The sequence below is a fragment of the Talpa europaea genome (genome assembly GCF_964194135.1).
Source record: "Talpa europaea genome assembly, chromosome: 10".
In the NCBI taxonomy this organism is placed as follows: Eukaryota; Metazoa; Chordata; class Mammalia; order Eulipotyphla; family Talpidae; genus Talpa; species Talpa europaea.
Window position 1 is genome coordinate 62,619,555 of NC_140077.1, and position 24,181 is coordinate 62,643,735.

Sequence of the window (24,181 nt, forward strand, 5' to 3'; positions counted from 1 at the left end):
AGGTCTTGCCCAGCTCCCAGGCTCTCAATTTAAACAAAAACAGGTCAATTTGGCCTTTATTTTTCCTGCTGCCTTTGTGAGTGCATGTGCGTGTGTGCATGTGTGTGTGCTTTGTGTTTAAATCTTGTTGCCTTCTCTGGTGGCAACCAGAGAAATCAAACAGTTCAGGTAGTTAGTGAGGGACCCACATAGTGGTGGTCATGGATGAACACAGACCACCCCTGGGCGCCGTCGAGGGCCAGAGAGAAGGGAAGACCTAAACACTGAACTCAGGACTCTCATCCAGTGCTCTATCTCTGCTAGGAGGGAAAATCGCCAGCCAGCGTGAAATGCAGGTTTCTTCCCCTTGTGAGTCCATTACCTTTCACAAAGAAATGTTAGCTATCAAATGCGTCCATTAATTGTGCCGCTGAGGGTGAAACCATCCAGTTAGCATATACACTATCATTTGCATATCGTGGACACCCAGTGTTGGTGCCATCGGCTCTCGTGAGTGGTACAGGACTCTCTTCAGGCCAGTTCGGGTCTGACATGCCTAAAAATGAAAACAGATCATTTGTTCTGCACTGAAGAACCAAAACTTCATGTGCAGACAGTAAGGCCTTGGCAAAACTCCCTTTGAGGATCAAACCAAACTTCTGATTTTTGTGCCAATTGCATAAATGGTTTCGTGCTTTAGGATTCCAAACACTGTACTACTAAGGGGTAATACCATCTGCTCTTTTGGTAATAGTAACTTAGCAGAAACGACCAATTTGAATGAGTTTCAAAGTCTCAAATCTGATACATGCATTTGTTGACCTGTTTAACTCTAAGGCAGCATCTCGTATCAGCCATTGCTGTACAAATGGCTACTGCAGTGGGAAGCTTCTATAAAGGGTTTTCTAACATAAAGAAGCCTACTTGACTCGTCTTCCATCCAAGTCTAACACAGAGGAGAGAATCTTCCATGTCAAGGGCACACGCAGGTGAGCCCCACAGCGTCGACAGGGCAAATGGTGTACAGCACTAGACTCGAAGCCAGCAAGGAATTGTGACTCAGGAGGCATGCAAAAGGAACAATGTCGGCTGAAAAAATGCTTGCGACTCCAAGATTTTCAAACAATCAATGAAGTTAGGAAACAGGAAAAAATTTCAAGTATTTAATCGAAGACAAAAGAAGGAGTTTTGGCAAGAACCGTATTTACTGTCCATTGCAAGACCACAGCACCACGGACTACGTTCTTTCAAAAAGCATTTGCTCCAGCTTTTAGCACTGACTTTAAAAGTGACAAGTGTCACGACACTGTGTAATGCAAAGGATGTGAAAATAGTCTGCGTGTGTGTCCTCCCCAACAGGGGACATGTGGCTGTGGCCAAGGCCAGGCTTGGTGCTGCTTCCCAGCACCCGCCCCCACCCCCTCCCAGGAGCCACCCACCCACCAACCCAGACAGGATCCAGGGGCGCTGCTGGCTATGCTCTCAGTGCAGGCAGGGTGGTGCTGGCTCCTCCTTTCTAAATCCAATACCTCCCCAAATTGAGCAAATTTATCCCAGTATTAAATTAGTTCTATGACTTGATAATCACCCCCATAAGCACTTATTCATCATTGACTCAATATCCCCTGAGAGTTCTGCCCTGCTCTTCTCTATCACCTTAAATTACTGGGCAGCATAATAGTTACACTTATTTTCACATCCTTTAAAAAAAAAAAACATAGTTGCAAAAATGCCTGAATGTAAACTGATGCAAAGTCAGACATTTACAAATAAAAAGGTTCAGGGCGGGCTTTGGCTTCATTCAGACCAGAAACACTCTTAGAAAGCATTACAGAGAGTAAGGATAGTGTAGAGAGGAACCATGTTGCTAGAATCTAGTAAAGGCATGTGAAATTCTACCATAGAGTTTGTTTTCAATCCACGTGGAGGGGAGGGTTCGAGGGAGGGGAGCATTATTACAGTCCACCAGGGGTGTCTCCTCCTCTGAGAGGCCATCATCATAAAGCAGGGAGTCAGATGGGGTGGACGCAGCCAGGTCCAAGTAGTCCTGGAAAAGAGAGAGATGGCCCGTCACCTTAGGCTGGGCCACCAGTGGACACGTCCAGGGTTCTCTATTTTTCCTCAATCCCTGCTGAGGGCAGAAGCCCTGGCCAAGCTCCTAAGTGCACCAGCCCACTGGCATCTCCTTGAGCGCCCTTCTCACACCATCCCGATACCCGAGAACCAGCACTTGATCTCCCCTCAATCCTGCCTGGCCTTGCTCATGGTCCTTATCACAGCCCTCCTAAAAGTCGCCTCATTGGGTTGCCATGATTGTCCCGGCTTTGTAGCACTGGGGAACCAGCCTACTTACAAAACCTGAGTTATCTGTAGCACCTTTATTTATTTGAGAGCCAAGATACATCTCCCACCTGCCCAACACTTCAGCTTTCCTTCAAGGTGCCCTGCTTTCTAGAATATCACGTCAGGACTTAGAAATTGGAAGTCACAGGTATGGGTTTTGCGCATACTGCTATTGGCTTCAGCTCCCAAGCATGACAATCTTTGAATGCCGGTTACTTACACTGCTCTGTATAACTGTGTAAAGAACCCCAGGAAGCCAGTTCTCTGTGCATTGGCTCTTACTTTTTCTTAGGACAAGCCTGCATTCACAGGATTCAGCAGCTTTGCCCAAACCATATACTAATGGTAAGCTTTATTTCAAGTGGCCTAGACCAAACATTTTATTTTTTGTTTGAAGAAATGGCAACATTTAGTAAATGTGTCAATGTTAGGGATGAAACCAGGTCTGTGCCTGTCTTGTTTATTTATATCTCCAGCATCTGAGATAGAACATGGTGTGTAGCAACTGCTCAATAAATATTTGTTGAAACTTTGCTGGCTTTCTCATTTGTCCAGAGTTAGAAACAGGAAGCAGGAGGCTGAATCTAGCCTTGCAGATGTTTTGTTTGGCCCATACACATTTTTGGTAGTTTAAATAAGTGACTAACATTAAAAACTGGGAAACTTAACAGAAGTGCCCCTTAAAGTTCAGAAGAACCTGCCATTTTGGTGCTTATAATCCTGTAGGTTACATGAGGCTACAATGAGTAGTCCTTCAGAGGGGATTACCTGCTCTGCTCCTATTTGCCACTGTCACTACCACTCCTTAGTCACCTCCCATCCTCTGATGGGCCCCTCACAGAATCTGAATTTAGGCACCCACTGCAACTTTACTTTCTTATGTTCTATTATTGAAATTAATTTTATTTAGCTTTGGAGATTTTCTTCCCATGCCTGTTTGTGGAGGACTCTTAAGCATCAAGCTAAGAATCTTGGTTTCTTCAAGATTTGAAAAGAAGCTCAAGGGACCTGACCCAAGAAGGGTCTGTGGCTGCTGCCTTCAGAGGACAGCAGGCCCATCTCCCTCTGTACAGCCCTGCTCTGACCCTCCCTCCCCTGGGAATTCCACAGACCTGGGGTGAGACTGAGTCCCACCATTGTCAAATTCAACCTGTGGGTGACTAGCCTAAGAAAGTGGCTATAGATACTTACTCTGCTCTTAACCATCATCTTCTCCAGGTCTTTGCTGATATCGGCAAACACTGGTCTCTTGTCTGGTTCCTGCTTCCAGCACTGCAGCATCAGACCGTACCTGGTGGGAAGCAGGCCGGTAATTACGATGCAGCAGGAACTACCCAATGACACCACCACCCTGGCATGTGCTCTGGCCCCAGGAACCTCTGTCCCAAGCCTCAAAGCTGTTTCTGTGTTGCTGATATCCTAATCTGAGCTGGGCCAGGGTCTGAGAGGTCACGTGGGGCCCAGGGCAGTTGGCATGGTGATCCAGCTATTAAGCTTCTCTCCTGTTGAGAGAAATTTCTTTTCATTTCCCTTTCATAAACAGTGGTGAAGAGCTGATGAGATGCCGTGCCCATGACAGTAGCTGAGGAGGAAATGCCAGTCCTTTAAAATCTTATAAAAAGTGAACTGGGTGTGGCAACAGACAAAAACTTCTGCTAATCACATCCCTGTCTTGCACCTTCCTCACCTCCCTGGTGCCCTGGCACAGCTGCCAGGCCTTCAGAGGTGCCATGTGGGTGTGTGCTAGGCTAGCTGGCTGCCAGTTCAGGCCACCCAAGGAGGCAGCACCTACTCACCCTTGCACTTCCCTTCTAACCCCAGCCCAGCAGAGGTAGGTGCACAACAGACTGTGTGGAATGAATGGACCAGCGTGTCCCTGCCTGTGAACGCCTTTCTCAACCTGCTCCCCAAAATCATCTGATATTTTGTCTCTCTGGTACGAAAGCCCAGGTTCCCCTTGCCTGGCTCTGCACCTTCACTTGGGCAATCCCTGGTATGTACCTTTTGGGTAATTCTGAATTACTTGCCTAAATGCCCTGTCCCAGGGATGGGTCTCTGGCCTTGGGCTCGAGCTGCTCCGCAGTCTGAAGCCTTTCATTCTTCTTACCACATTTCTCTGGCCCTACTCCCCCTTATCCCTGCAAGTCTCCCAGGAAGGCCATTCAGTTCCAGCAGAGCTGGGACTCCTAGCACCTGCCATCATGCCCAAGGGTGGTGTTCTGGCTTTTGCCCTGTCATGGTCTGCCCTTTCACTACCTACTGCCCAGCTCACCGCGGGCTGTCCCCATGGTTACTCTGGAGCGGGGCGGGAATGAGCACATGTCTCCTTTCCTGCAAACCCAGTGTCTGTGTCCAAGGGAGGCTGGGACAAAGCAGAGCCCGCTCACATCTCCTCACTGCAGTTGTCAGGACGCTCCATCCGGTAGCCTGTCTTCAGAAGGTTGAAGAGCCGCTCTGGAGGAATCCCAGGGTAAGGGTTGCCCCCCAGGGTGACAATCTCCCACAGCAGGACACCAAAGGACCACCTGTAGGGTGTGAGACCACCAATGAGTGACTGCACTGGGCCTGGGGTGCCCTCAGCACAGCCCGGATGTACACCCCAGCAGCTGCTGACCCATCAATGCCCAGAGCAGATGCCTGAGTGCACAGATGGATGAGAATGGAGGTGGGACTAGCTGCCTGCCTACCCTGGCCCCTATGATGCCAAAGCCCGAGCTCAGACCCCATACCCACAAGGGTGAGTGGCTGCCCCTATGGGGCTGTGCCAAAGTATCCAAGATGGCACAGAGCAGTCATGCAAGTGCAGCAAAATGCAAGGAGGGAGTGGGGCTCCCTGCACGACTCCTTCGCTCCTGTGTGCTGGGAGATGCTCATAAGAGCTTAGTAGAAAAAAAAGTGCTGCTATAGAAAAATACTTAACTGTGGGGGAAAAAATACTGTGACGTAAACACAAAAATCAGATTACAAAATACCATTACCACAAAATTCCACTTATGGTAATAAAAGGCATATACCTGCACACCACAGAAAACACTCGAAGGCCATGCCTGTGGGGGCCAGCAGGAGTGACTTAGGGGTGCTGGGATCCAAGTGATTTTTAATGTTCTCATTATGCTTTTCTTTGAATTTTCCAATTGTCCCACAGTAAACTTTGGTAATCAGAAAACAGTTGTTTAAAACTGTTTCAGACCTGCCTTTCCAGAGCCCACAGTAGTCAAGAATGCATGTCAGTTGATCACAGAACCCTTAGAAACAAGTTTGCTGTTTTGAAAACTATCAAGTCTTGTAATTTGACAAGCGAGTTTGGTTCCCGTTTCTGAACATTCCAGGACTCACTCAAGGTGACCCCTGACTATGGGAGGGGACGAGTCCCAAGGGACCTGACTGTGCCTGAGCCCCTAAGAGGGGAACTCTTTGGCTGGGCCTGTGCTCACTGAGGTGCTCAGAGAGGCCAGGGGAGGGGAGAGATGGGGAAGTGATGAGAATGTGAGCAAGGTGACCTCCTGCATTGCTCTTACACATTCCATGGGGCTTTCAGAATCACTGCCTGGGCCCTGCCCATTGGATGACTTCCAGAAGTCCCCTTGGCTTGGGGAACATTGTTGATGGTTAGCATGGCCCAAGGCAGTTAGGGCCCGCACTATTCCTGACTAGATGGGTATCTTGGCCCCTGACAGTACAACCTTCATCCCAGAGAAGACGACATGCACACTTACACGTCACTTTGGGTGGTATAGATATGATCGAAAAGGGACTCAATTGCCATCCATTTGACTGGAATCCGACCCTAAAGAAGTAAAAGAAAGGTAGTAATGTCGCTCTGACACCCTAGGTACCATGGGTGGAGGTTGTAGTGGAGATGGGGCCATGTTGGAGGAGCAGATGAATGACAATGCCTAGAGCGCACCAGGGTACAGAACCTCAGAGGGGCTGGTCCCTCAACCCTACCCTTCTATGTCCAGCAGAAACACCCAAGGGAGTCAGTGGACCTGGCCAGGACCACATGGGGTGTGACCACCGCACACCATGTCCCCGCTGAGAAGAAACACAAGGAACGGAGACCCAACCCAAATTAGGCCAATCCAGGGGCTATTATTATTAGGCCAATCCAGGTGGCACCACGGGAGGTGTCACCCAATGTGTGGTCTGTAAACACCATCCAGCAAAATCTCCCAAGATTTCTGAAGGGGAACTAGTTTAAGGAAACTACCACCCACCATTTCCATCTTTGGGCCTTCTGTCACAAGCTAAAAGCACTTCTGAGAAACTTGAGGGAGAAATCTGTTTCCATGTCATGAAGCTGGTTTTAGCCCTTTTGTTTAGTCCCCTGACCCCTCAAGCAGCCCCAGAAAGACTGCCCTCCATGATCGAGGCACTGGGGTCAGACCTAGTGAATCCTGTCCAGGACAATTTTTGTCATTGCTTTTCAATAGGCGAGCCTAGAGTTTGAAATTCCTTTTTCTTAACAGAGTTCTTTAGGGATTGTGTTCTAATGAAGCGTGAAGGTTTCGGGGGTGCATGCTGGTAACACACTGCCAGAGGCCCACTCTCCCAGGGCGTCTGCGTTTGGATGCCTGCGCTGCTCTGCTCTGACACAGGACACAGGGCTTTCTTTGAGGACAGTGTGTCAACAGGAAGACTCTGTCCACAGCCAGCTCATGGGCTGGGGAGCAGCCCCTCTCCACTTCCCTTTCAGCAGTTCTGTGATGTGCTGTCAAAGCAGAAGCCCCAGAAGAAATGAAACATCCTCCCATGACCTTGGCAACACCAAGGGCTTCTTCCGAGCAAGGTTGAAGTGTGGGCTGTAGGGTTTTATATTTCTCTCTTCTGGGCAGCATCTATTCTGAAAGCTGGGGCAGCTGTGCCCTTTGACGGTCCTGTCTGGTCCGACATAGGTTGGCCAGGCTGCAGGAGTGGGGTTGAGAGGCCAACAGAACTAAAGGCATGAGACAAATGCCAGAGAACACCACCTCCCCAGAAAGTTCCCAACCATCTAGTTCAGAGACTTGGGAATGTTCCTAAGAACCTTCCATGGGTTCCCTGTGCATCTTCCAAACTCATCCAGCAGGCCCCATCCCAGGGAACCACACCTAAAGCAGTTCACTCCTTTCTGGAAAGAATGACTACCAAGCTTGGGGTTATGTCTCAAAAGAGCTAGAATTACACAGAAAGGAAACAGAGACCTTTCATTCTGCAGAAGCAAGAGGAACAACTGTGGAAAAAAGAACCGTTGTTTCCGTTGCATTAGCTGACCTTAAATATGAGTGATTAAAAAGCAAGATAAGTTTCGAGGCCCCAGTCCCCCAGAGGGCAGCCCTGAAAGGGTGAATGCAGCACTCAGGAAAAAGGAGAAGGGGGAGGGGTAGGTCTAAAATGGGTGTCTGGGGACCCAGAAGTAGGGAAAGCTTTAGGAATGAGAGCTGGGAGACTGCATTCCCAAAATGTGCTTCATCCTCCCTCGATGTTCCAAAGGCGCTGACTGCCTAGTCTGGGAGCACTGGGCCAGCACTCCCTGGGTCCAGTACCTTGCTCCTCTTCACATAGGAGTCCTCTTCATAAACATCTCGGGAGAGGCCAAAATCTGAAATCTTCATTTTCCGCCCTTCAGCTACTAAGACATTTCTGGCTGCCAAGTCCCGATGGACGAGCTGCAAGGAAGACAGCAACATGAAACCCTGAAACCCAGGCCCTGTTGAAGGTCGTCGGGGATGGGGGTTGCAGCTGGGCAGGGGCAGCACACACCTTCATCTCAGCCAGGTACTGCATCCCCCGAGAGATCTGCCAGGCGAAGGAGATGAGGTCGCCCATTGTCAGGGCCCGCTCATCTGGGTTGTCCAAGTAGCTGGAGTTGCGGCTGCCCCGGCTGCCCACGTAGCCAGGCCCTGCCTTGCGGCTTTCTCGAAGGAAGCCCCTCAGGGAACCATACTTGGCATACTCCACAATGAGGAGGAGCGGCCCTGGGGGCAGAGAAGGGGCTATAGGCTGGCTGCCTGCAGGCTAGGAAGTCAGGCCAGCTCTGGGCAATGTGCAGAGCATAGGGGGGCTGTGGGAATCCCGGGGTAGACGCTGCACTCTACTTTTTTTTTTAAAGAGGCACGTATTTTATTTATTTATTTGTTTGTTTGTTTGTTTGTTTATACACGCACTGGGTACAGTCAGAAGCGCGGGAGGGTGAGAGAATTCACCAGAGTCAGAGCAGAGAGCAGAGCAGGCAGACTGATGAAGTACACTGCTGAGGGGAGCAGCGGGCGGCAGGAGAGGTCTGCGCGCCATGTGGGACCCTCCTCCGGTGGCCAGGGAGCAGCCAGGGATCGAACTGGCGCTGCAGAGGCCGAGGGGAGCTTCGCAACCCAGCGCTCAACCGCTGCGCCACCGGGGAGGCCCAAGGCGCTGCACTCTAGAAGCAAGCGGGTAGACATACATAGCCTTACTTGGGTCAGTCAGTGCCTTTGTGGAAGCCTTTGTGGAAGCCCTCGTGGAAGCTGGCTCCCACGGGTCATTGTGTAGGACTCTTTCCTGGGGTACCCAAGACAGGCAGCCACTGTGCTCAGCCAGGGCCTGGAGGCAGCCCCCTGCTGCCAGAACAGCATGTCTTTCTAAGTCCTTGGTACAGACTGAAGCAGAGGGTCTGGTCGGGCACAAGACTGCTGCTCCCTGTCGTAGGCCCAGTCCCGAGTTCTACTGGTACTGACCAGTGTTCCTGTCACCTCTCCCTGTTTCCCTCAAATCCTCAAAATATACACGCACACATTTGTGCACAGTGAACCCCCTGAGAGGCACACTGGGTTTGGAAAATCAACAGATCAGACTTGTTTCCTTTGTCCTTATGTGAGGAATCGTGACAATGCTTTTGCCATGCACGGCTGGGATTGGAGCTCCTGGAGGTCATGGCACATGTACTCCCCAGGATACAGTCCATTTCTGAAGCTCCCTGCCCTGGAGTCTCTGTCTGAAGTGGGGTGCTGACAGCTGAGATGTCAGAGACCTCTGAGCAGCCTGGCAGGCCTAAAGAATATAGCCCATGAGCCAGAGGCCTCATACAGGTGCTCCTGCAGCAGTGCCCTCCCCAGCCCCCGTCCCCGCCCCCAGCAGGATGCAAGGGCCAGACCTTCTGGAGGATGGAGGGAATGGCAAAGAAAGGGAGCAGAGAGGGGAACAAAGTAGTCAGAGCCCCTCAGCCTGTACCCCATGGCTACCTGTCCTGTGGTAGCCTTACCATCCTGGCTACAGGCTCCATACAGCTTGATGACTTGTGGATGGTTGACCTGCTTCAGCAGGTTGAACTCTGACAGTAGGTCCCGCAGCTCACTTGGGGAGGCATTCTCTGAAATGCAGGTAAACAGCAGGTTGTAAAATGATTCTTCTGGAAGGGATGATGCTATCACCTGACCCACACCTGATCTGCACAGATTTGTTATCTCCTTCACAGATGTCCCCACCCAAGTTCAAACAGGGTCTGCAAAGACCTGGCTGCTCTGAGCTCCTCGCAGTTCATGGAATGGTGAACAGCATCTTTGTCTGCCTCCAAGGAATAAGAACCCCAAAGAGTAAACTTCCCCATAAGCAGGATTTCCATGAAAAGCCTCCCCAACACTGGGCTGTGTGTATAAGGGCATTTCTTTCTGCAGTCGTTATCATTCAAAGACAGTGGGTACAGGGAGACGCACCCCTCCCCTTCATTAGTTCTTCTAGGAAAGCAATGGGACCCCCTGATATCCCTAAACACCTGATAACCAAGCTCTCAAGAGTGGGGGGCAAAGTCCTGGAAAAAGGTGAAGACAACCAGACAGCACAGACGTGCCCTCTTGCCACATGGAGCACATGTATTCTGAGGGCAGGCAGCCCTGTGGCTCTTGCTCAGCTGTGCCACGCTACTGCCTCTAGTTGCAGACATGTCTAGAAGAGAGGGCAGCTGGAAAATGGGTGTCAGGACCTCTTGGTGGCTGACACCAGCATGGCGGAGAGGTTAGTCCAATTGGGCCGGCAGAAGCTGTCCACAGAAATACTCAGTGTGTGCCCACTTAGAGACAAACACGTGTCATGACTGGGCTTGGGGGAGGGAGGTTTCCTGGAGGTGGCCAGAGATAGGGCAAGACAGGGTCGCAGGGGACAGGGCCAGTCCTTACAGGACCCCTGCAGACACTTGGCTGAGAGGAATGAATGGGACAGACTAGGGCAGGAAGAGTGATCAATTGAAGCCAAAAGGGCTTTTAATGTTTTAAAAACTACCCAGATCTTTACCCAACATTGGTGCAGAAGTAGCACCAATCCAGAACCTTCCAGGGAGTAAAACATCTTCACCCTGTTGTTCTGGTCATCACCCCAGCCAGCTCCCTGACAGAGTGGCTTCATCCCTGGTTTCCTGAGTTGTGTGGCAGAGGCACCTGCATACACTGCTTGGACAGGTACCTTTCAGCATCTTCACGGCCACAGTTGTGTACCCAGCTTTGCCTTTCAGCCGGAAGGCTGTTGCCTGGACCACTTTTCCAAATTCACCTTCTCCCAGAGTTTTCCCAAGTATCAAATTCTTCCGAGGGAATTCCCACTTTGGATCTTCCTATAGTGGGGGTGAAGGAAAGGAGAGAAGAGGATTGGGGAGAAAGACAGTGAGGGTAAGAAAGAAGAAAGGGAGCAGACAAAACCCAAAAAGGAGTTTCTGCAGGGGAAACTCCAGTGTACAGAGAGCTAACCATCACTGAACCTGCTGGTGCTGGTCCCCATTCACTGAGGGTTGAACCCCATGGATGGGTCCTATGGTGAGGTTACATGATGGGTTGTTGCCAGAATATGGCCTGGAACCTTGCTGGTCCCAGGTCTACTGAATGCACCCTGCGCCACTCCAAGGCTGTGTTCTTGTTTTCAAATGAGGTATCACGGCTACTCACAACCACAGGTAGTGGGTGCGTCCCCTCTTCCATGGGAGTCAGGCCCAAGCCTCTCAGGGCTCTCTCTAGTTTGGACACCTGGTATAGGTGCTGATTGGTCTGCAGTCTGAGCCTTGGTCCGCCCTCTCTATTTGATCTCCAGGATGCCCAGAAGGACCAAATTGGCACCTCCCTGCCTAAGAACCCCAGCTGCTTGGAAAGGCACCACCATACTCGTTGGGACCCTCCACCCCAAGTTGTCCAAGAGCCTACGCTTCCCTCAGGCCCAGCTGTTGCTCTGAACCTGCATACGCTGGCTCACCATGCTTCCGTCCACCCACCCGACCTTCCCACTGAAGTTTCATTCACATATCAGGTCACTCTAGGAAGCCTTCCCTGCTGCCATCTCCTGCTGGAATGGGACAGCACCTCTCACTGGGCTCCCACTCTGCCCCCCACCCCAGCCTTCCCAACAGAGCAGCCTTCAGAAATGGAGAGAGAACTTGGGCTCCTCTGGCAAACCCCCACTCCCAGAGGCCCCACTCTCTAAAAATAAAATCCATATCCCTCCTCAATCTCCCCAAAGCCCTTGGTCTTCTGTGCAACAGTTCCCAACATGTTGGGCTGCCAGCCTGCCGGTGATTCGCATGCCCCAAATCTCATGCATCTAACCAGCCCCGAGTCTGCAACCCATGAACTGTCCTCCCGCCCTTGCTGGGAGGCAGCTTGGTGAACGCAGGGGGCTGTAAGAACATCCAGAGCATCTTCCAGTGGGCAGCACATCAGCTGCCACGGCCAGGACACAGAGCAGGGAGTCTTACAGGCCCCTTCCCCCCTCACTCCCTATTGTCCCCATGACCTGCAGGGTCTCCAAAAAGGGCTGCCTGCCTCCCCGTCCCTGTGGCCCTCTGGCACCTCACCGGAATCTTGAAGGCGTCCACTGAGACCTGGTTCTCCATGGAGTCCAGTGAGGGTCGGCGGGCGCCGGAGGAGGAGTAGCTGACTGGGAAGGCCTGGGTGGGCCGGCGGAAGGTCATCTCAGCCGAGGCGATGGGCGCCTTGTGGGCGTTCTTGTGGTAACGGTGAATGCAGAAGGTGGACAGCAGGACAGACACGATGAAGGAAAAGAGCACAGCCGCCGCGATCACGGTGCGACAGAGCTCATCGCACAGGGGGTCTGTGGGCAGGGGTGCCCATGAGGGCCAGCACTCCAGAAGGCACCCCTGAACACCAACAGCAGCCAGCAAACACAATCCTGCAGCCCACTATGCCCATGGCAGCTGGGAAGTGGCCACTGGGACAAACTGAGCAGCCTGGCCAGTGCAGCTGGCATGAGAGTGTGAGTGACTCATACCCCACAGTGCTGACAGACATTGCTGGGTACACTTTTGCTCTTGGAGATGGTTATCATCTTTCTTTCAGAAGGAACAAGAGGCACAGAGGGATTAAGCAGATGTGCAAGGTCACATAGCAGAAGCTGTGAACCCACTGAAGCCAGAGACCCTGGAGGGCTGGCAGCGAAGTTAAGCTTCTCCTATTTCCAACATCTCCTGTATTTTCTTTATATAAAAAGGGTCAAAGAAAGAGTTGCTCAAGACCTAGGGCCACACAGGAACAATTCAAAATATCAGACAATTGTCCCATCTGCTCAGTGGGGCCCGTGCTGCCCACCACACCTGTTGCTCCAGGAGGAGGCCCTGGGGGTTCTGGTGGGGAGGGAGGGGTCCCAGCTAGCTGGTGCTATGGGCCCTGCAAAGGGACAGTTGAGCAGATGAGGAGGTGCTTGGTAGAAGAACTGACTTTCTGGCCCAATTTTTTATTACAGAACTTTGGTCCAGAAAGCACTCTGTAGTGTCCTTGACCCACATTCCTGCCTGCACATATAGGGGAACTAAGGCTCAGAGGTAAGGAAAAGTGGGTGTCTTCTGGGTTTCACTCATCTTTCTGCAATTGTCCCTCGTGCCCCCCTTGCTGGGCTTTGGGAGGTTTGGGGAGCCCTGCTTGCCTGAGTGGCCCCAGGTGGCCAGTCTCCCCACCCACTCACCCTGGCTGTCTTCCGGTTCGCAGAAACACTTCTTATCCTTGGGGAAGCAGTTGCAGATGCCATAGCCGGCTTTAATGCCCCGGCGTTCCCCAGGCTCGTGCCCACCGATGATGTTGCCACCCCCTGGAAACAGAAGCAACCCCTTTAGCCTCCTGGCATGATCTGCAAGCCAGAACCACACAGATGGGCCCATCCCCACCTGACAGCAACATACTCAGCTCCAGAGAGGGCAGGGGGCTCAGAAATCTAGGTCACCCGGGCATTCTCAACTACTGACCTGTACTTCTGGCCACAGTAGACGGAAGGAAGAGCCCCCCAGACCACCCAGGGCTCCTGCAAGGTTCCATACAGTTACTTTTCAAAATCAGGGAAAGGGCAGCAGGTGCAGCTGGGAGTCAGAAGTAGGGGGCAAGGAGCTGCACCTCCAGGAATTGGCCAGAGTGACATTGGTGAGGGTAGGTCAGGACGTTTTTGTTTTTTTTTCCCCGGGGGGAAGGGAGGCAGAATTCTTTATTCAAATGAAATGTCAGAGCAAAGCTTAGCACATAAAACCCAGGAAGCTGGCATGTCTGGCTGAAGAGCGGGTGGGAGTCCAATACTCTTCCACTCACTCCCCCAGCTACCCAGGGCCCTGTTCCATCTCAGGTTGCACACAGACCCAGCAGGCTGCTTACGGAGGCAGTCCTGGGGGCAGATGTTGGCATCTCTGCTCTCCACGGCATCACAGTGGCCATCAGGACATGTCTTGATGCTGGGGGAGCAGGTGGAGAAGTTCCTGGTAATTCCTATGAGACACAGAAGGCTGGTCACCCCCATGTGGGAGTACTCTCTGGGCAGGCTGCGAAAGTTAGGAGGGCAGCACCCACAACATCCGAGTTGATTCTGCTCCTCCAAGGAACAGCAACATGAGGCATTAAAAGAGGAAAATGGCACCCAGCAGTGTCATCACAGAGGAGCACGTGGGCAGTCCTTAGTGCACAGGGCAGCCTGGGTAATAAAGGGCTGGAGGGGATAGGCAGGGCCAGGGCTTTAGTTAAGGGGGTCAGATGAGACTAGGACCTTTCAAGGCCGCACCATGAGCAGGATCCTCACAGTGATGGGTGAACCATGGAGCTGGCTACTGCCCACTCCCAAGCTGGCTCAGGTCCTTCCTGCTCCAGGCCTCACCCTCGGGCCTGGCACCTCCCAGGAAGAGTCTCTATGTCCCCTGCACAGCCCAACTTTGACCTGAACCCTGCACTCCTGCCTACCCTCTCCCTGTATTAGGAACCACAATGGGGGACAACGTGCTGGGGTACAGGCTTGGAGCAGGGGGAGCCACTACAGAGGCTGCAGGGCCTACAGGAATCCTGTCTCCACTTGGCCACTGTAATTGAGGTTAAATGGTAAAATTGCTTTCACACCCTTGGGAGCAGAACAAAAAGACTTCTCTAACTTTTTCTTTTTGAGGTTTGTACTCACAGATATAGCTTATTTACAGATGACCCAGTCTGAGCAAGAAGTGACTAATCTTGAGCTGAGCTCCAAGGTCAGCCAGAGGGAAGAAACTGCAAACACAGGGGGTGGGGGTGGGGTGGGGGAGCGTAGTACCCAGAGACAAGGGTCCCACCAACAGAAATTCAAATCTTCAGATTCAGAAAAATAACCTCTTCATACTCTCCAAGTATGAAGTGCCCTGGGATCAGCCAATGAACTTCCGCCAGTGAACTTTGCCCCTAACTTGCTTTTCAGCCAAAAAATCAGATTCCTTTGTTCTCCATCCTAGTCCCCACAACCTATGTAATCTCATTCCCTTTCTTAACTGGAGAAGCAGATTTGAATGTATTAACTGTCCCCTTGTCAATCAACTCACAATAAAGCTTCTTTCTTTTTTCAAACACTGATATCACGGTATTGGCTTCTATGCACATTGGGGAACAAGCCCACTGCTTGGTACCACCACCTTGGCTTGCAATCTTGATGGCCTGGTTGTGCACGGGGCCTACCTTTGCCATCTCCCTGTCTCCACTCGCACCTGCCTGTCAGAGAGCCCAGGCCACCGCACTCCTCACACTCAGGTCGCCTCTTGCTGACTGCACAGGATGTGGGGCAGCCCGGCTCCTCAGCTATGTCTGCGGGTGACAAAAAAAAAAAAAAAAAAAGAGGATCAGTTTGAGCCCAGTGTCCAGTCAGCACCCTGGGATAGCAAGGAACACTGGCTGAGCTGTCCCTGTAAGTCAAGCCCTGAGAAGGTAGGGGTGACTCAGTGCCAGGATGCAGGGCAGTCATGAGGTGGGTATGTGGGGAAGGTGGGGGGCAGCGCTACAGTCATGAGGCAGGGGGGTGATGGTTTAAGTACAGAAGGAGGATATGAGGTCAGGGCCAGGTAAATCTGAATTCCAGATAAGTGGCTAATCCCTGCTGTGTGTAAGCATCTCCCTAACAATGCATTTGCATCTAAGAGACACTGAGTACATGGGATACGAACTCAAAACTGCTTGTCTTCTACCTGAAGCTCAAAATTAACCAGGGTCCTGTATTTCAGTTGGCAGCCCGAAAGCAAGTGCACAGGCAGGGTGTGTTGATGGTGGCGATGTGGAGGAGTGACCATTTACTATAGGCCCTCTGGTCTAAGCCATCTCTCTGTCCCCTGCTGGTCCTTCCAGCTCAGCTCAGCAATGTACACTGCTCTTCTCATTTACAGGGAAGGAGACCTGGGGCACCACTAAGAGTGAGAGGTACAGGAGCAAACCCCTGTGTGTGGGAATCCTCGACACTTCCACACCCATCCCGACCATCCAGAGCCCAGTACTCACATGTCCCCTCCACGGTCACCAGCAGTGGGGCCTGGGCCTGCCTGCGGGTGGGCCGGTCGGCAGCCACCACTGTGTATTGGAGCTGGGCACACTCGGGCCGCCGCAGAGCCTCTGTGTCATTCACGAACAGAATCCCCGTGGTGTCCTCAGTGGAAGTGACCACCCCCAGGGTGCTGCAGTTGGCGCTGGGGAGCTGCAGCTTGTACTGCACGTGGATGCCACTGAACTCCTGGCAGTTTTCCACACAGACTTTTCCAATCTAGGTGTGGGCACAGGGAATGACTCAGCGGGATGGCAGGAGCCACCTGCCAAGGTGGCTGGAAAGGTTCATGCCCTAATCGCACGGCAGTCCCCGACTCAGCCCGGAAAATGACCCTCCCTCATTCTTGATGCCCCCGGAAGCTGCAGACCCATCCACCTGTCTGTTTCTGCCCAGCCCATTAACCACCATCACCCCGTTCCTGGGAGTTGGGGTAAAAGCTACATGGGATACAGGTTTGCTTTAATAGCTTGTCCTCCAGGGAAGGGCTCAAAGGCTGACTGGATCCTCCCTTCTCTCCACCCCCACGACCCTCAGCTTAGCTCCTTCTGGCCAGGTCAACTTTGCTCTGGGAACCACCAGTTCTACCCTTAACTGACATGGCTGGGGTGGTCCAGATACCTGCCCGGTCAGTGAGAGCACTGCATTGGACTACATGATTCAGGTCTGTCCCACACAACACAGGGGACCTTCCTGGGACTTTGGCTAAAATCCCTTGGAAAAAGGAGCTGCTTCTGCAGGGGATGCCAGGGCTGGCAGCTGCCAGGCCTGGAGTTGGGGAGTTGAACTCTCCTATTCATCTCTTTACCACTTGAGCTAAGAGTTAAGGTTGCAGCGTCTTGAGACCAAGAGTTCACACAAGTTAAGGCCAGGGGCTGAGGGGTGTGAGTGCTGATGTGGGGACTCTGCCCTCAGCCACGCAGCAGGTCCAAGGCACAGTCGGGTGCTTCCAAGCCTGTGCCTGACGCTACAACAAAACTCACCTCCTGGGTCTCCCAGACCTTCCCTGGACAAAGTGTGTTCACTTCTACTCTCACCTGATGCTCAGAGTTGCATGAGATCACTATCCTCAACTTAAAACCATAAAACCTGTGTAAGAGGAATGACACCACAGCAAGACTGAGGTGGTCTGGGACAGGGTCCCAAGGTCACCTGAGTCTGCTGCTGCAGGTGACCTCCTTCAGCGATGCCTGCTCCAGCTCAGCCCCCGCTGGAGGCTTCGAACCCTCAGCCTTGTCATCCCCACCATTCCTGATCTCCACCTTCATGAAAGGCCAGAGATGTAGGGCAGGAGGGGTGCCACATGGACTGGACCTAGTGGCTGCCAGGATTGGAGGGGACACGGAAATTGACCCCAGAAACTGGCCAAATCACTGGGACAATAGGTGAAGCCCTAGACATGACCTACTGAAGAGGACCAAGTAATATATTGAATCACATGCACTCTGTAATTGCAAATAGGCTTGGAAAAGTGCTTAAGAGGAATATTCAAGAAAGAAGTGTGCCAAAATGAGAAACACTGGTATGGGGAAAAGGGATCACGCCTCTCTATTTCTCATCTTTCACGAATACCTGTCACTTTTATTTTCTTCATTTCCAATCACTATTTTCTAACGACGAATACAAGATGTGTTCTAGTCAACGCACTTGCAGAAAGTAAGACTCTGCCTTTCCCCACGGAGGGCACCACTGCTAATTGCGGCTGGCATTTACACACTTGCAAATTCCTAACAATGGAAATTTGTTTTTGAACAAAGAAGTCATGTACTGTCCCACTCTCTCAAAGCCCAGCCCCCTGGCCTAAGCCCATAGCTCTGCCCCATGCTCATCCCCCACCCCCCAGCCTTGCTCTTAATCTAGTAAAAGGAAGGGTGGCCAGGGATCCTCAAGTGGCAGGCAGCAGCAGGCTCACCTGGGCAAACTGGTGGGCCTGCCTGCTCACGGCGAAGGAGTAGGAGCTGGGCAAGCGCAGGCTGACGGGCAGCACAGACACATTGAAGTGGAGGAGGAGGACGCCCTCGCCTGGGCCCTGGAAGTCCGAATCGTTGACCAGCACAGTCAGCTGCAGGGCCCGGCTCTCCGAAATGGGCAGGCTGCGGTTGAGAACCAGCCCTGCAGGTGGGGGTGCCAGCGTGACTGCTAGTCACTGGGGTTTGGAGCACGCCCCCACGCCACCGTACACCTCTTCCCAAACATGCTGCACATATACACAGGTGTGCAGACAAGTGCTCGCACAGGTAACATCCCTCATGGTGGGCACTAGAATTAAAATCACTTTTAAACACTGGCTGTTGTGTTGAGCCCAGAGAAACCCGTGTGTGAGTGTGAGTGTGTGTGTGTGTGGGGGGGGGGCACATACAAGACAAAGACCCACCACCAGAGACTTCCAGACAGCTTTCCCAGAGAACTCTCAACTGCAGCAGCCCCTGGCCTCAAGTACCCAGGGGGCTGCATGCTTGTGCACTTGCTGAGTTGAGGTTGGGATTCCAGTTTAGCAGAGACAGAGAATAGGGGTGTACACAGAGTGCTGGGGCCAGGATGCCTTCCTTCCATGGACAGGAGGCCTTCCAAGACTTGGGGGAACAGGCAGTAGATGAGAAACAAGCAGGATCAAGTCAGGCACAAAGGGCTAAGAGCACCAGTGAGCCTGGGAACCCCACAGGCAGACTCCAAAGCAAGGATTCAAGTGCAAGTGGTGTATTTGGAAGGTGATTCTGAGAAACATGGGCAGGAGGTAGGCAAGGCAGCTGAGGAAGATGCCAGCCCATCTATAGAGGAGCTGTGCGGGCACCAAGGACCACACAGGACAATCATCTCAGAATCCTCCAACTCTTCAAAGGTAGGGAGCTGTCACTGTACACCAACCTGTTAACAGAGAGCTGGAGAGAAGTGCACCTCGAGGATGGCAAAACAGGTGCCAGGGCCCAGAGAAAGGCCTCAAGTCATAACATACATGATTGCTGTGGGGAGCAAGTTCCGGTGTGGTGGGTGGGAGGGTGGGGGGATATGATGGGGACTGCCAAGGGCAGCCACAGAGTATTTCAGGCAGAGGACAGACTGTGAAAACCCACCAACGTGGTCAAGCTGAGCACAGCAGACAAGGGACTGACAAGGGCAGCAGCCTGGAATCAGAGGCCAGGCCAGGTGTCTTTGTGTGAAGGGCGCCGCCGTGGTCAAGGGGAGTGAGCCACCAGTTCCCTGGGGACCCAGCCAGACACACCCAGCCCCTTACTGTAGTCATGCACAGTTGCTCGCACGAGGCTGCCGTTGGCCTGGACCAAGGTCTCATTGGGGGAGTGTTCCACTCGAAAGGTCTGCTGGATCCAGGGGTCCCCAGTGAGCAGCGTGCTTGTGTACCGCCTCAGGAGCTCCCCAGATGCGGGCACCACATCTGCATCAAAGACACGTAGCGTGGCCAACACAGTGCCCTGCCAACAACAGGGGGCGCCAGTCAGAGACAGTGAAAGGTACTCCTTAGAGCCCTTGCAGAGACCTCAGTGTCTCAGTGTGCGCTGTCAGAGCCAGCTCTAGGGAAAAACCAGTCTGGCTGTGAGTACCCCTGGGACCACCTGCCAGCCTGATACAGCACAATTTTTGGGCCATTGCACCTCACCTGTGCAAAAGGTGTTACAGGTATCCACACAGTTTGGGTAAGGATGGAGGCAGCAGATGCCCTGGGGTCTGCTGAAAGGACTCATCCAAAGAGCAGAGTGAGCACCCCCACTCTGCCCTGAGGAAGCTGGGCCCATAGGGTAGAGGGGCTAGCTCATGTCACACAGCAACAGGTGACAGAGCCTGGGTCCAAGTCCACGTGTACACCAGATGCTCTTACAGCAGGCTGGAAGAGGCCATAAGGAGGGTTCTGAACACAGTGTGTAATTTGACAAGAACATCCAAGTATTTCTGACAGTCTGATTTAGATTTCTGCTCTGTGTGATTCCCTCCCGAGTGTGTAGCACTGTCTTTGCTCTGTTAGCCAGGTGGCTCCCTGACGTCACCCCAGGGTGCCTATGAGGCTCATGCTACTATTCTCACAAGATGAATTTTCCTCCTGCCTGTGGGTCTACCAAACCTGCACCTCACCGGCACAGAGACATAGGAAAAAGACATCACCCTACACTCCACCCTTCCACGGCCCGGCTGACTACCGAGTGCAGGACGCCCCTCTGTCCAGCAGGTGGCAGTCATGCTCCACCGGTGCTGATCCCAGAGGCGGGGCGGGATGGGAGGGGCCGCCTGGTCAGATGTTGCTGGATGCGCTAGTGGCTTTTTCTGCGCTCCCAGGCTGCCAGAAGTGTTTCTCCAGTGAGGGCAAGGCAGCCGGTGGAGGGGAGTGCACAGCGGCACAGGTGTGCACTGTGGGCCCGGCAGGCCTGTTCAGACACGAGCTGGGTATCCAGCGACGCCCGGCCGGACCGTCCAGGGGCCAGATGGTTGCAGCGGGCTGGCCTCTCCCCTCAGCTGCCCAAGAAGCAGACTCCAGGTCCCTCCCAACAGACAGATGAACGGAGACATGAAAGAGGAATAGCTAGCTGGGATGGCTGGACAGACAGATGGACAGCTGAATGAAATAAGTGGCAGGAGGAGAGACATAGAAGAGACGGACAAGCACAAGGGTGGACAGTCACCTCCTTCCTCTTGAACTCCACCACAGCACTGGCGGTGTCAACGCCGCCCAGGAAGGTGGGCGCCGAGTCGTCCTCGTCATACACGGTCACCAGGAAGGGCACCATCAGCTCCTCCTCGCGCGCGCCCACCCGCACGGTGCACGAAGCTACCAGGTCGTACTTTTCCTGCCGCTCGCGATCCAGGGCCCAGCGCGTGCTCACCTCCAAGCTGTCCGGGTTGCAGGGGAAGGGACTCTCACCTGTGCACCAAGTAGACCAGGAATCCCGGCATGACCCCGGGGCTGGGGACAGCCTGGTGGCCTTCTACCAGTCGTGCTGTGGGAGGGGGCTGTGCACAGTAAGAGCTGGGGCCTGCTCCAGGGGGGTAGCAGAATAATACTGTGCAATGAATTTCGCTGTTTTTGCAGACTTTACTGTTGCTGATGGGGGCGATCTGGCATCAAGTCCTGCAGCCAGTCCTCATCCTGAATCACCTAGAGAGGGCTGGGTATACACCCCTTCGCCCACCTTGCATCCACTCTGGAGTGGGCCTGTGTGGGGAGAGGTGGTACCAGCTCATCTAGGGAAAAGGGCCAGAGCACCAGCTCCCAACATTTGCTAGCTTTAAAATAAGATGAGGAAATAAAAAAATATTTTAGCAATATGTGCTCATTTTAGAGAAATATGAGAATCAAAGCCACAATTTCACCATTTGAAAAGAGTGGATATTTGTACAATTTGACACAAACACACACTATTTCCCATTGGGGGTTTCCATCCCTGCTCTATAACACCTGGCTGTGTGACCTGAGGCTGTTTGCACTACCTCTCTGTGCCTCAGTTTCCTCACCAGAGGATGGGCTGGTAAAGGTTAAGGTGCCTGCTGCCCAGCAAGCACTGCAAACCACTCAGGGACTCCTGACTGTTCCCACAACCCCATGAGGGGAGGACCCATGACAACATTGCTCTTCATTCCAAGGCTGTCCTGGAATTCATCCTCCAGAAGTAACCCAGAAAAGGGAAAATGATGAAGGCTTGAAGGCAACCCTGACCACCCCCCAGAGGAGGGTGAGGGAGGGCTACTTCCCTCAGTCAACTCCCCATGGTGGGGAATCACAGGCCTCTAACATCAGCCCCCCTACCATGTGAATTACACCTGCAGGAAATGCTTATCATATAAATGTTTCCATTGTCTGTGGTTACAAAACACATGCTCCACAAAATTTAATTATGTAATACTTAGTAAGAAAGGGCAGCAAGCTATACCATGCTTTGCTGACAACCTTACACAAAAGCATCTGTCCTGATCCCAGCAAACAAAAGAATGCTTGGGAATGCACTGCTCACTCCACTGAGATTTTAAGTGTCACGGAGCACACAGCTAGAAACCTGGTGGGAATCCAGCTTCCACTCACTAGCAGTCCAGCCTCTGCTTGTGTATGTCCCAGTTTCTTGACTTTCAGTGGTCTATGGCCTTTCTGCTGCTCTTCTCCATGGGGCCCAATTCCACCTCTCCTCCACCCCCACCCCTCCCCCTGGCACTGGCAGCCCCAGGGCAATCTTGCTGTGCTAGAAGCAGCTCAGGCAGAACTCGAGAACTATGCTTTTCTCCCCCTTCTTTCCCTCAACACCTTACTGGTCCAACTCTTCAGGAAGTCCTGCTGGATGGATCTTCCTTCACAATGTGTCCAGAAGCTACTACTTCCACCCTCCTCCGATAGCCTCCTAGCTGTTGCCCTGCTTCTACTCTAAGCTGCCACACCCCCAAATCATCTCTAACAGCTGTTAGACTAGACCTTTAAAAATAAGTCAGGTCTTGTAACTGCCCAGCCCATGTGGGAAGTTTTGCCCCCTTCCCAGCAACTTCCCTGCCCCCACCAGCCTTCACCCTCCCGTCCCTTGCTGTTCTCCCACTACATGGGGTCCCACTTCGGCCTCCACCCTCTTGAAGCAGCTCGCCCGGCATGCTCCTGCTTTGCTCCAGTGACCCCACCCCTACCTTACAATGTAAGACAGTGTTTGGCACCACTCTTCATCCCTCCTGGCTCCTTCCAGAGGCCCCCCAGTTTCCTAGCATGGCCTCCCTCAGGAATGGTAGCTCTAAGCTCCAGGCAGCCAGGATTTCAGCCTGCTCTATCCGCTGTCACATCCCGAGCCCCTAGCACAGTGCCACAGCAGGCACACAAGAGCTATTTCGGGAACATGAAGTGAATGGGTGGTGCAGTGGTGAAGAGCAAACCAGATGGCTTCTGCAAGGGCAATGCCTGGCACACACTTGCCCCTCGAGGCTGGCACTCACCTTCCACAAACTTGTAGGTCACGCTGATGTTGGGGCAGAGGAACTGCACGGGCAGCAGGCGGAACTGGTGGAAGGTGCCAGGAGGCTTGTTTTCCCGAATGCGGAAGGAGAGGCCTTTGTCTGGGAAGCAGATTTCCTGGGATTTGAGTGAGCCACAAGCAGGAAAAGAGGTATTGCTGAAGGAGAAGTACACGCGGGCACAGCCAGGCCACTGGCACTCGCCCTCTCGCACGGACGTGGGCAACAGGAAGACCTGGAGGTAGACAGTGAGCAGGGGGAAGCGGCCATCTGCAGAAAGAGAGATCAGGCCCAGCGGGGCATCAGCCATACCTGCCAGGGCTGGGGGCAGGAGCCCAGGGTTGGTGTAAAGCCCGGGCTTCACAGTGGTGTCTGGACCCTCCGCCCAGCCTATTATATCTTCCTTCTCTCATCTGCTTGGACCTAGGGTCTGTCTCTGCCTCCGGGCCATTGGTTCTGCCCCCTCTGCCTGGAGGTGCCTCACAGCATGCCCTCCACTCCCTATCATTCAGGTCTCAGTTCAAATTCCCCTCCCCTGGGGGGGGGACCCTGAGTGCCAGGTCTAATGCACCTTGTATCTGCCCTATCACTTTGCTGGCCCCATAGAGTGTGCCCTGAGCCTGGGGTGAATTCCAAGTGGGAGTTTCTCCTCTCCACACCTTCCCCCAAGCGGTTTCCTCTTGGAGTGCCTCTGCTAGGGGTACAGTCTCCTCCTGGGTCTGCTCTCTCAGACCTAGGTGGCAGCTCCTCCCTCACTGACTCTTCTCTGCTTCTTACCGACCCATCTATGGCTGCACCAACCCCCTATTGTTCTTAGTTATTCTTTAAAACAACTTCTCTGTCAAATTCCTGTGTGGTTTCTCTCCTGAATGGACCCAACAGGTGCAGGCGGCTGTTCTCTGATCATGAGCAGGACTCCTACAAAATATGGACCCTCAGCAAACGCTACTCTGGTCTCCACCCCAGCAGCCCTAGTTCTTCAAGTTCCTCAGTAGGGTTCAGGATGAGGAGGGAAGCAACTGAGTGTGTGTGTAAACAAAACCCACTTCAAAAGCCCTTTCCTCCAGGGACCATCTGGGGGGCCCTAGTGTGGCGCTTATCTCATGACCTTGGCTTACTTGGCACAGTGTTGCCCACTGTGTTCCCAGGCCTGCAGCCTATCTCTGGCCTACACCAGGGGGCTCAGGATTAG

At 52.9% G+C, this 24,181-nt stretch overlaps 1 protein-coding gene across 20 annotated transcripts in view; it reads right to left on the bottom strand.

The window, feature by feature from the left end:
- Nucleotides 1-377: 377 nt before the first annotated feature.
- RET (ret proto-oncogene) overlaps nt 378-24,181 on the bottom strand; it is a gene marked incomplete at both ends in the record, with an annotated part of 52,166 nt that continues 28,362 nt past the window's right edge. For 2 of the 20 annotated variants that reach the window (XM_084244695.1, XM_084244693.1), the window contains 13 exons: nt 378-535; nt 1,879-2,026; nt 3,514-3,613; nt 4,710-4,847; nt 6,039-6,109; nt 7,848-7,970; nt 8,065-8,279; nt 9,539-9,646; nt 10,732-10,879; nt 12,107-12,363; nt 13,231-13,353; nt 13,905-14,015; nt 15,216-15,341. In XM_084244695.1, the coding sequence (XP_084100821.1) occupies nt 378-535; nt 1,879-2,026; nt 3,514-3,613; nt 4,710-4,847; nt 6,039-6,109; nt 7,848-7,970; nt 8,065-8,279; nt 9,539-9,646; nt 10,732-10,879; nt 12,107-12,363; nt 13,231-13,353; nt 13,905-14,015; nt 15,216-15,341 (1,826 nt within the window). Of the gene's footprint in view, nt 536-1,846; nt 2,027-3,513; nt 3,614-4,709; nt 4,848-6,038; nt 6,110-7,847; nt 7,971-8,064; nt 8,280-9,538; nt 9,647-10,731; nt 10,880-12,106; nt 12,364-13,225; nt 13,354-13,904; nt 14,016-15,215; nt 15,342-16,025; nt 16,285-17,977; nt 18,178-19,297; nt 19,494-20,693; nt 20,933-22,971; nt 23,260-24,181 lie in introns of those variants that run through there. The other 18 variants (XM_084244698.1, XM_084244696.1, XM_084244685.1 and 15 more) reach the window with 18 other exon arrangements.